Here is a 13118-nt window from a genome sequence, read left to right on the forward strand (position 1 = left end):
ATAGTAATAATAATAATAATAATAGTGATAATGATTTGTGGGAAGGTAATGGTAAAGGTAATAAGAAAGATAATGAGAAGAACAGTATTACATAGAAATAAACCTCTGAGGGACAAACTCTCCGGTGAAAGTTTTTTCAGTTGGATTTGTTTTCTCCAGATGGCCATAAACATCCAGTTCTGGACAAACATTATTCTTTCATTATTCATTTTAGCTCACAGCCTAATCCTTTTTGATATTCATTTCAAATGGTCATTCATTGTCCTGGGTTCAAATCTTGCTTCTGCTAATTTTCTGTTTGGGGATTGTTAACTACCCTGTGTCTCATGCATTTTTTGTCCCAGTACTCCTGTCTTCCCACCACATCCCAACATTGGGTGTATTAGTTTGAGTGATAAGTTCTAATTGGCCTCCTGTAAATGTGAATGTTTTATGTGTAAATGAGTGGGTCCTATAATGAAGTGGCTTTCAAATTCAGTCCCGGGAGAACACTGTGGGTACAGTTTTTTAATTCTACCAGTTTCACAATCATTGAGACATTATTAGCTTTAATTGATTTTTTTGTTTAGTTTCCTGTTTTTTTCCTTCTTCTAAAAAAGTTAAGAAAAATCTGTATCTTTTTTGTCATACTGTAGCTTTAAATGGTTACATTCATTTTACCATTTTCTTTTTAATTTTCACTTATCTGTACAATTTGTTTACTTACCAAAAGCTAACAACTGTGAATTTTAGAGAAAAGCAATTACTTCAGCAATAGATCCATTTGTCTGATCTTATTTCATAAGTACAGTTTTAGCAGGCAAGCTAATATGCAATGGATTCAGAAAGTTTTTAGACCCTGTCTAAACTCAATAACCCATACTGGCAAAGTGAAAACAAAAAATTCAAAACTCTCATTTATGTATAAATTCCAAGGCTTTCAGTAATTTGTAGAAGCCCCTTTGACAGCAATTACAGCTTAAAGTGTCCCTTAGTCGGTATCTACAAACTTTGCACACATTGATTTGAGTAGTTTATCCAGTTTTTCCTGGCAGATCCTCTTAAACTCTGTTAAATCGGGTGGGACACGTGCCAGAAGCGAAGTGAGTAGATTAATTTAAAGTATAAATAACTCACTAATTGTGAAATTCATTTGAATGAAAACCTTGAGCCACAGGGGTTTCTTAGAACAGAACTTACTGCTGTAATGGACAGACCTTTCTTAATGCTCCTAGATTAGTCCTCAATTAAGTGTGCATAAACGCTCAGTAGAATGATTCATCACAATTCCAGAGTTAATGTCTGCATTTGTATTTCTTTGTGAAGCATTTACTGCATTTGGAGTTTATTTAGCTATCTGTTGACATAAGTGGAGTAGTTTTCCCATGTTAAACTGCTACATATTTAACTAAAGGCGGTTGCAGAATGAAGATAGTTGCAATGTTACATGAAGAAGAAAATGAAAATGATCCATGAGGTTCAGTAAGAAAGTTTGGGGACAGACCCTGTATGTAGAGTTTATGTATTTCATTAGGTTTAAAATGGAGACATTTTACTAATGTATATTGAATCACACTTATATTAGGCAATCCTCCTGGGGAGATTGAGTTCAGACGTTAGTGCAGTGGTCTTAAGAAAATGAATGTGTTCAAGCCATTTAAGAATATATGCAAAAATTCTAGGAGATAAGAAGACTGTTTGACAAAAAATAATAAAAACAACACTTTTTTCATCTTGACTTCTGCAATATACTTAGGTACCCCCTTATAAAACTTTTTTTTTTCCAGCCATGTTCCCGGTTTTAAAGTAACTTGTATTGGGGATCTCAGTTCGCTGTCAGGATAGATAGATAGATAGATAGATAGATAGAAGGATCAGCAGCTGGATGAGTTAAAAAGAGAAAAATAAGTTGAAGTGACCTCTCTTAGGGTAAATTGGAAACAGTAAGGTAATCCGCAATTGAAGTTGCACATATTAAGATAGATTAGTTTACAAATTGTGAATTTCTTTTTAAATTTGTACAGTCTGCTCTGTTTAAGATAGTTCAATAAAACTAAACTTTTCATGAAAAATTTTCTTGAAGAATAAGTGTGCCATATTTCAACAAAATCTGTCTATTGGGTGCTTATTTGTGTCATGCAGAAAGACATGGCAACCACAATAAGTATTTTTCGCATTATATGCAAGGACACCTAAAAAATAAGTCAATATCAAAGTGAACCAACTAAAAAAACTATAGGAATGCAAAAAATAAATATACTGTACAATGAACTGCTGGGAGAATAAAAATCCCACCAATAAAATTATTTTAAGATGTTAACAAAACAGCATCTCCATAAGACATTTTGTTAGGTACTTAACATATTCTTGTGATATTATGTTTGTATTTGTACTTTACATTTATGAAAGTCTTTTAAATTAAATATGAAAGTAAGTTAATTAATAACACAGAGAAAAAACTATTCCAAAATACCTATTAAAACAGTCTTTGTTTTCAAAGTATCGCGCATAAGTATATCAGATGTTTGCTTTTAATTAGTCTGTGGACTCATTCTGAATTAGCCCTTGAATAGGACTGGCTTAAACATTAGTAATTATGTCATCAATTAATGTACTCAGAATTGAAGACAGCATCTCAGTTGCCTCTCATATTATTTAAATATGAACATTGTGCTTTTTCACTGTTTTCATAATATTTTATTCATTGTAATGCTATAGACTCCACTATCTTCAAATACCTAAAGAGTACCGCACGTTTAGTTTTGCTAATTTATTTTTAGAAGTCTCACTATTTGAATGTCTCTGTGTGAGGGCCCTACTGCTAACTAGTTATTTTTAGTATCATTAAAGTGGCCCGCCAGTTCATTTTTTTTAAATCAGCATTTTCAGCTGAACCATATAATTGTGAATTTCCCCTTGGGATTAATAAAGTATCTATCTATCTATCTATCTATCTATCTATCTATCTATCTATCTATCTATCTATCTATCTATCTATCTATCTATCTATCTATCTAATTGTCTGGCCATTGTGGCAATTTTGAATGAATCATTTGCAAATTTTATTTTGGAATAAGCATGACAAACAGTGCAGCTTGTCTCATGTAAAAATTCTCTTGATATTTTGGAATTAGTGCATATACTGTTTTCTAATTGGAGCTCTGCACCGTGTATGTTTTTTTCTATTTTTTCATTCAACTTAATATTTCAATGTTTCTGTCTATGGGATGCTAAAAGTGAAAACACTTAACAGTCACAGGTAATTGGTCCCATCACCACATACTTTCAAGGGATGCATAAATCTTAGTTTTATTTCTGAAATCACACTATAATTAAACAAATTTAGCAATAACAAAAACAGTGCTCTATTTAACATTCTTGGAGGTGAAGGGCCAGAAAATGCCAAGAAGGTGTAACAGGGTGGCAACCTGGCAGGCATCTCATAATTACTGCCACTAAATATTGATCAATTATTATAGAACACATAATTAAAGCACATTTTCCACTTATGATTTGTAATGGAGATAAATATTTCATTTATCCTGATAAGTCTTACAAAATAGGAAATATGTGTGCTGAATAATTATGTTTAACAGCAGTTTGCCCCATTCATGACAGCTACAGAAATAGTCACATTTTGTATAAAAGAGATTATATTGGGTATAGCACATAATGTTTAGCAGCTTCATTGATAGCCCATAACAATAATATCAATAATAATGAAATAATAATTAAGAAATGCAACAGAAAGATCTGCAACCCATGTTAAATATCAATTTTGGTCATTTTTGAAATTGTATAATTGGTTTATTTTTTATTATTTGTTGCTCTGTGATCCACTTATTTGCTTCGTGATCACTAGTTCACTACCGAATAGTATCTTTCAACTGTCTAATTACCCGCAGCTGAACCAGAGTACAGTCTGACTTTTTTATTCTTGTAATTTAAGTTGGGAGTTGGGTGAGAAACCAGGGATAACACCAACGATTGAGGGTACTTAAGATTTCTGCCCCTTGTGCAGAAGGTTATGCAGACTTGGACTGGTATTTAGTAGCCAATAAATGAGCTAGATGTAAGGTGGGTGGAAACCTTCAGGAACTGTTCCTCATGTCTTAGCTTGCTTAAGCAGGTGTATACAGTGGGTATGTACTAATATTACTTATATCAGTCCAATACTACCCCTTAGGTAGTCACTCTTGGAATTGAGTGTTATTGCTTTTTTCCAACTTCCAAATCAGTACTGGACTCAAATATTAGGCAACAGAAAATTTAAAGAGTTGCAAAGCTGTAAGGTGGTTTGAAGTAACTCAGTAAGTGACTGGTTATCTTCTTATCTTATCATTGTTTTTCACTGGTGAAATTAAAACATTAGCTACACAGAACAATCTAACTTGCATATATGATCCTTGTGTACCAGGCAGATATCCTTTTGTGTTAGAGGAGGTTTGTTCTGAGTAGAAAGTTATTTTCCACTAGCACTATCACATACTAATTTGAAGTTATAGTATACCTGAATTTGTTATGTATACCCCTTTAGTATCTGAAATCAGTTTCAAATCTGTCAAATCAACATTGTGTTACTGCAGTCAACACTCATGTTATTTGCTAGAGGACCCGCCCTATGCAGTGATACGTATAATCAAAAAACACATTGACATTACAGTTTTTTTTATTGAAACTCAAATTTTTTGAGTTGGTTAAATATTTATAAGAATTATTGATAATTTTTATAGATATTTTTAAAACGTTATGATATTAAGCAAAAGGCATAACTTTAACTACTATTGTATTGTTCTCATATATTTGTTTTTAAAAATGTAGCATCATTCTTTGCTTTCTTATAGAACATCAGCCTACACTGTGCATTAAATACTCTATATAAAAATCAAATGTGGAAAACAAGCTGTTGGTGGACCCCTGAAATATAGATTGTGTGGTTTCTTTTTGTTGACTGGTGGTTGATGACTTTATCAAACCGATAAGTGATTGAGATGAGAAGGTTTTCTTGTATGATTGCCCATACTGCCTAAGGGAAAAAATAAAATAAGTAAACCTTAAGCTCAGCAGATAGAAGAAACCAATTCAATAATGTTCCAACTAAAAAAACAAATAGAAAAAAAGGAGTACAGTTGCCATTCCAATCAATAATTAAAACCAGGGCTTTATGCAATTAAACTTTATAGTATAAAGTGTGACATAAACATGGCAAGAGTCTGCTATAGAAGTGGGAACAACCACTTAATATAAGAAAATATGTAGGCTTATCCTTAAACAATTGGACCACTTGTCAAAGATATTGTTTCTATGACAAAATCAAGTGAGCCCTACAGTGCACATTAGTAATTTAGTTTGCTTGTCATTTTATAACTGCCCAAGAATTTTACAGACCATCATATTTTGCTGAGCTGTTTTCAAACTAGGCACACTTTGCTCATCCACTGTGGACACATGCGTTTTGGGGGGAGATTTAATTCTTGCATACCTGCCATTTCTAGAAATCATATTAAAGTGCAATGTTTCAGTTAAGAGTAAGGCCTATTGATTCCAGAGGCATGCACTCTGGACTGAGTTTAGGGCTACCTTATTTGAATTGGGATTTCTTGTGGAAATTTTTGCTTAGTGAACTTGCTTTGCCATATTGTTTCACAAATATACATACTTGCCAGATTAAAGCTAATAACTGCCAAAATGTGTGTGAACATTTATGCTTATGTGAGGGAGAGTATAGTACAATAAAAAAAAACAAATTAGTCACTTTCATTAAATTTGCTGAATGATTTGCTGAATGAACAGCAAAATATAATAATTAAAATGCAGAATAATCTACCATGATTGGGTTAACTGCACGGGACTATTAAAAGAAATGTGCACTGCTTGCAATCCCATACTGAAATTGAAGCCCTAAATATTTTCTTTGCTAGAATCATGTACCTCGTAAGGAAATGTAGCAAAAAGTTTTTTTAGTTCCAATATGAAATAGTGTATTTTGTGTATACATTATTGTGTACTTTTAATATTCATACAGCTTCAATTACAATTACGATCAGAGTTTAGCATTACATCTATGCACCAGGAATATGCCTCCTAGCTAATATTTTTTGAACACTGTCTAAATGGGATTTGTTATCTATTAAAAGAATGAATCACTATAACAGACAAATGATCAGAGATAACCCTAGATGACATTATAGCAGAATAGATCCTGTGGAGTTTGACCTTCCTGGTAAGGCTGTGATAGCATGGTAATCCTTAACACGCAGTGTAATAATACTTTACTTCCCTTTTTGTTGAAAGCTCACTTTTTATTGGTGATCTTGTTTATTGGCAAATTTTATATTTAAACTGCTAAAAACCTTATGTGATTTGTTAACCTAAACCTGAGAATTAAATATTTTAGTCTTCAATGAAAATACAAAATATGTATAGCACATAAAAGGTATTTTAACATCTTACATACAGTATCTGTATTGAAATCCTGACAGTGATACCTAAAATCAATTGTTATATTCACATAACTTTCTAATGTTAGTTAATAAAACAGGTTTATGCTTGTTTAACGTTAAATCTTCAGTCATGTACGGTATGAAGAGGTAGTTTCACTTAAAGGAATACTCCACCCAAAAAGAATTTTAATATTTTACTTGCCTTATGTTGTTTGTTGTTAGGATTGAGAAAAATTCCTTAGTGTCATGCTCGTAAGGAGAATAGGAATAACTAAGATCCTGACACATTAAGTTTCAATGGGGACCAATGCCTGACAAACAGCAAAACATTCTGTTTACTCTTGTCACATAATACATATGACAGACATCTAGTTATTTACTCACAGTATCCCACTATTTTGCCTGGCTCTGCTCACAAAAAAGAAACCCATCCTAACACCACTTTGGACTCACATCACAAAGGCACACCTTGACAAGAGTCATGGGAAATGTGATCCATAATGATCAAAACTCTAGAAGCTCTAGGGAATGTCACAAGGACTGATATTTTGGGGCTAACTTGATACCAAAGTTCCAAAAACAATGGTACCAGCTTTTTTACAGTATTAGTAGTGCAAGAAAGTCAGCACTGTACTCATGTGTGACTGCAAGTGGAAAAATGACTCCAGAAGGCACTATAATAGATGACAAAAACATGCATTCACAGTTATTCATATAAGGCTGTGGGATGTGTGAAGACTGGCAGTGCTAACAACAGCTGCAGCAAGTAAACACCAATTCAACAAGATTAAAACAAAGTGGCTGTTTGGGTTGTCCACACAGGCGATGAAATGAGTTGTTGCATTTGTTAATGCCAAAATAAAATTTACTGTTTCAATTCTTCTAAGGACAAGGGGCATCTTCCTATTAATACAACATATACTGTGTTAACAGAAAAGCATAATTACCAAAACATGCAGTTAGTAGTAAGCAAAACGGCATGCTTCATTGCTTAATATGAATCTGCAAGCACTGAATTTGTGTCATTCATTTGACTTTTGAAGGCAGATTAATGTTCATTAGAACATCCCATAAGTGAAAGCACACATCGTATATTTGAAGAATGTAATGCTATTTCACAGTTATAAATTTACTGAGTGCAAGTAACGACAGTCCAAGCAGGTATATAATTCTGTATTTGTACACAATTATAAGCAATAACAAAGTGTGGCCACTCACATAAGAAACCCTAAAAACAGCAAAAAAAAAAAAAAAGCTGTTTAACAGGAGTTTTAAAATAACTGATTAATGAAAAACTTGTTTCAGATTTAGGTTGATTTTTATCCAATGTCTGGTAAAAAGTAAAGGCAACTTAACTTCAGAAGAATAATTACAACACGGGATGACTTCTCTTCTCCTGAGTGTTGATCATTTTTTAAAACCTTCATTGCGCACAGTTTTAATTGGAGTCTTTTGATAAATAAATTGTAATGACTACTGTTATCTGATTTTGCTTTCAGTAGCCTACTGGATACAGGCATGAGTTATAACAGAAACAGATAATGGTTGACTTTGTCGCGGACCCAACTTTACTGGAACTTAGTGCTGCTTGATTAACTTTTATGCATTGTTCATACTGAACTATGCAGTTGAATTTGAAATGCCTGTGTAAATATTTGTACAGCACACTTTTGAAAATAAAACATTTCCTAAAAAGGAAGATTCTCTTTATTTTGTATGTTAATGTCAAGTGTTCTAGGTTCAGCATTACTTCTGCTTCTTAATTTTTTTGAAAGCTGCTGCAAGACAGAAAAGAAATACATAGACACTTTTTAAAAGATATTGTTTGGGATCAGAGTCTTAAAAATGCATTTAGCGTGTAGTTGGTCCTAAGATGTGTCTTTGATTTACCAGTGCATTTGGGTCTTATGAATGTGTCTGTGTTCGATTACAACACTCATTGCTGTTTAGAGCAGTTTGTAACTAGGAAAGCTTGATCTATGAGCGATCAGGAGCACAAATGGAATGCAGTAGTTGTCAGTCAGTCAGTAATTGTCACTTTCCGTAAATAGTCATGATTAATATACTGTATATTTAATTCTATATCAAAACTTCATTTTATTCATATGATGAACCGGAGGGTGGATTTCCTTGATTAACGAAACACAGTTTGGTGATTCAGGAAAGTAAGAAAACACACCATCAAGGGTCTAGGATATGTAGCAGTATTGTAGGGACTATACAATCTTTGACATCTTTCAATATGGGGAAGAAGTCCTGAGTTACTGGCTATAATTTCTTTAGAAGCCGTAGTGGATCTGCTTCTTCTTTATTTTCCCACAGCCCCGCATCTATTAATGATAGTTTCTTCTGTTTCTATCCTCTAATTCAATTAGTATAGAGAAAAGATGTGACACTTTCTTCTCCTTTGTTTAATATCAGAAAAGGACCAAGAACATTGAAATTGTTTACTAGGCAGATTATGATGATGTCTTCATGACAAGGGATTCTTATAGCTGGTTTATGTAATAAATCTTTTTAAATCATCATTGCAGAAGAGAGTCATGTTGGAATCACCAGTATTCTTAGCATCTGTGCTTTGGGATTTCTTCACAGAACTAGAGACATCACCTCAAGATCATAGCAAAGCCATGGCAAATAACAGTAGTGTCAAGTGAATTCAAGAAGATGTAGGTAACAAGTTTTAGGAAATCATGTTAGTGAAGAAACAGGGAAAAAGACAAGCTTCTCCTGATAGCCACAACCTACGGTCCAATGAATAAGTATAATGTTTTTACGCCTATAATCTGTCCAAATGCTTGTTAATGCTCTGCTATTCAAGTGAATTCTGTATTCACCTCTCTGGCATGAACTGATAAAAGAGCAGGGTCTTTCTCATGCACACATTGATGCCACCACCAACCAAACAGTTGACAAGATACAGATTTTTCTCTGTTATCTCTCCCTGCCTCAGACTGCTGACTATAAATTATATATATATACTGTACATTGTTAAACCTACTTAATTCAGTGCAGAGTTGTAGAGAAGCACAGCCAGTATTGACTCGCCAATAAGGTTGAAGAGCACATCACTCTGCACAGTATTCTTAAAGGAGTAGGCTCACTTATTAAACACAGCTCACATATAAGTTCATACACAAAAGACATTAAGTTTAAGATATTAATACACACACACAGAAAATCACATTTCCTGTTTCCTGTTGTATGTAGAGATTTGCATGCTTGGAGGCTGAGTGCTGCTTAAAGTATGTTTAAATATGTTCACAAGTTTTCCACTAACTTTTAACATACTGGTAAAGTTTTTTTTCGAAACCAATACTTTAAGGAGAATTTCATCTGGTATACTGAATCAACTGGTGCACTGCCCACTCCCAAGGAAAATTAATTTCAGTTAACACCTAAAGTCAGTTTTGACCCTGGGTCTTGAGTGTGCTTGTTGGAAATTTTATCCAGTTGGTTTGTCTGTGATCTAATAAACTGATGTTAATGAATTGATTCTCTTGCAGGGACTGCTACAGTAAATGGCAAATCACAAGTCTCTGAAGAAACAAAACAAAATATCCAGAACATCTCTGATAACAATGCAGTCAGGTAAGAGCAATATATTAGGTAAAAGCAATACATATACTAGTATATACCTGTATAATACTTAATTTTAGAGGACATATTAAATACAAATATTTAAAATCGTATGCCTCTTCTTGAATAGATAATTCACTTCTTTGTGTTCATAAAATAAAGAAGATCTTCATAAACACTGGATACATTTTCACCCTAGTGGGTGGAGTGGTGGCTCTGAGGCTAGGGATCTGTACTGGCAATCAGAAGGTTGCTGGATCAAATCCCGTAAATGCAAAAAGTGACTCTATTTCATTGGACCCTTGAGCAAGGCCCTTAACCTGCAATTGCTCTGTCCTGGTTATGACGACAATCTGCATGCAGCCCTGCATATAGGCCCTCCAACCTGCAGGGAAAAATCTAGGGGTTGCAGGCAGAATTGGCACTCCAGCCGTCATATTAAACCTCACACTGTTCCACTCCATCTGAACTAGTGTGGTGCAGAGGTATCACCCATTGCATGGCTGCATTTGGGTCCTAATCTGGGATCCTGAGTTGGCTTGTCATGTGGTGAGTGCAGCAATGTGCTGTATCAGCGTGTGCTCCTTAAATCTCTCTCTTGCTCCTCTTGACTTCTAGCTTTTACTGTTTTTGAGTAATATTTATTTCAGTGCAGAGTATTTCACGTTTATTAAGCCAGTCAGTTGTCTGACTCAGTTTAACATAATAATATTATTCTGAGTAGGTAAGTTTTATTTTCATGATATTTAACATTAAATGACATTTAATAGTACAACTAAAAATGAGGCACAACTTGATGAAATAAAAGTATAAAACAGTTATTCGCAAAAGTTTGGAATTCTTTACTACAGTACTGTAGTGGTTGATATGTCTATGAGATCATTTCAAAAGTATCATAAAATAAGTAATATTTTAATTTTATTTCTTATATTTGCACTTATGATAAATTGAAAAACTGTTTCCTTTTCAAAAAGCCATGTAATCTGGATTGTTGTTTAGAGGGTTAAAAGGGGGTCTGTGATGGAGTATACATCCCAGATTATGCTTCATCATTTTGTTGACTGCTTCAACTGCAACTCCCAAATGTAGAAACGTCAAATTGCAAAGCCTTCATGTAGAATAATGGAAATAAATTAATGGAGAATCATCTTTAGAAAACGCATAAAGCTGTGCTACCTTTCATACCGACATCTTTTAGGATTCAGGTGAATAATGAATTATGAAATGTAGTCATTGTATTTTAGTTATTTTACTCTGGGCAGAAATGTAATTCATATATCTAAAAATCTAGTCTGGTTACTAATTTATTTAAATGTTCAGGTTCACATGGCTTTTAATATGTATAAGTTTTAATATATATAAATATGCTTGCAAAATACATTTTTTTAACAGAGATGGTAAAGTGAAGCCAGAAGTTAGTAATGACATGGTACGATCGTCAAGCTACACAGTTGCAAACAAAGCTCAGATGCTTGCAATGCCCCAGTTTGAATTGAGAGATAACCTTATTAAGTGTGAATTGTTGAAAAGGGAGGAATCCTACACTTTTACAAAAGACTACAGGTATGTTTATGTATTTATATGAAATTAATTAATAAAAACATGTTTTTTACTTATGCTTGTTAGGAACTGAACTTATAAGAAGTTAAATTGTTTGAATTTGGTAGAAATTATGTGAAAAAGGCAAGGACATATTGAGAAAACTAGAAAAATGTGATTAATGGGAGGCATTGTTGGGGTGTGTAAAATGCTGCGTTCCGAATTAAAAAAACATGCTGTAGGGCTGTGTAGTTATTATAAAAGTTATAGCTTGTGAATGTGTTTAAGACGCATGTACAGTACATGCAGTTATCTTACTATTCCAAGTAAGATTCCTCTGTAAATGTTTTGCCCAGGTTAGGCTGTACAGGTGCCGGTCATAAAATTAGAATATCATGACAAAGTTGATTTATTTCAGTAATTCCATTCAAAAAGTGAAAGTTGTATATTAGATTCATTCATTACACACAGACTGATGTATTTCAAATGTTTATTTCTTTTAATTTTGATGATTATAACTGACAACTAATGAAAGTCCCAAATTCAGTATCTCGGAAAATTAGAATATAAATTAAGACCAATGCAAAAAAAGGATTTTTAGAAATGTTGACCAACTGAAAGGTATGAACATGAAAAGTACAAGCATGTACAGCACTCAATATTTAGTTGGAGCTCCTTTGGACTGGATTACTGCAGCAATGTGGCGTGGCATGGAGTCGATCAGTCTGTGGCACTGCTCAGGTGTTATGAGAGCCCATGTTGCTCTGATAGTGGCCTTCAGCTCTTCTGAATTGTTGGGTCTGGTGTATTGCATCTTCCTCTTCACAATACCCCATAGATTTTCTATGGGGTTAAGGTCAGGCGAGTTTGCTGGCCAATCAAGAACAGGGATACCATGGTCCTTAAACCAGGTACTGGTAGTTTTGGCACTTTGTGCAGGTGCCAGGTCCTGTTGGAAAATGAAATCTGCATCTCCATAAAGTTCGTCAGCAGCAGGAAGCATGAAGTGCTCTAAAACTTCCTGGTAGATGGCTGCGTTGACCTTGGACCTCAGAAAACACAATGGACCAACACCAGCAGATGACATGGCACCCCAAACCATCACTGACTGTGGAAACTTTACACTGGACCTCAAGCAACGTGGATTCTGTGCCTCTCCTCTCTTCCTCCAGACTCTGGGACCTTGATTTCCAAAGGAAATGCAAAATTTACTTTCATCAGAGAACATAACTTTGGACCACACAGCAGCAGTCCAGTCAAGACGCTTCTGACGCTGTCTCTTGTTCAAGAGTGGCTTGACACAAGGAATCGACAGCTGAAACCCATGTCTTACATACGTCTGTGCATGGTGGTTCTTGAAGCACTGACTCCAGCTGCAGTCCACTCTTTGTGAATCTCCCCCACAGTTTTGAATGGGTTTTGTTTCACAATCCTCTCCAGGGTGTGGTTATCCCTATTGCTTGTACACTTTTTTCTACCACATCTTGTCCTTCCCTTCCTCTCTATTAATGTGCTTGGACACAGAGCTCTGTGAACAGCCAGCCTCTTTAGCAATGACCTTTTGTGTCTTGCCCTCCT

At 34.4% G+C, this 13118-nt stretch overlaps 1 protein-coding gene across 4 annotated transcripts in view; it reads left to right on the top strand.

The window, feature by feature from the left end:
• Window positions 1-13118, top strand: part of inpp5b (inositol polyphosphate-5-phosphatase B) — a 129187-nt gene that overhangs the window by 88865 nt on the left and 27204 nt on the right. For 3 of the 4 annotated variants that reach the window (XM_039739629.1, XM_039739630.1, XM_039739631.1), the window contains 2 exons: window positions 9929-10013; window positions 11394-11564. In XM_039739629.1, the coding sequence (XP_039595563.1) occupies window positions 9929-10013; window positions 11394-11564 (256 nt within the window). The remainder of the gene's footprint in view (window positions 1-9928; window positions 10014-11393; window positions 11565-13118) is intronic. The other variant, XM_039739632.1, reaches the window with a different exon arrangement.

This window comes from Polypterus senegalus, chromosome 17 (assembly GCF_016835505.1).
Source record: "Polypterus senegalus isolate Bchr_013 chromosome 17, ASM1683550v1, whole genome shotgun sequence".
Lineage (NCBI taxonomy): Eukaryota > Metazoa > Chordata > Cladistia > Polypteriformes > Polypteridae > Polypterus > Polypterus senegalus.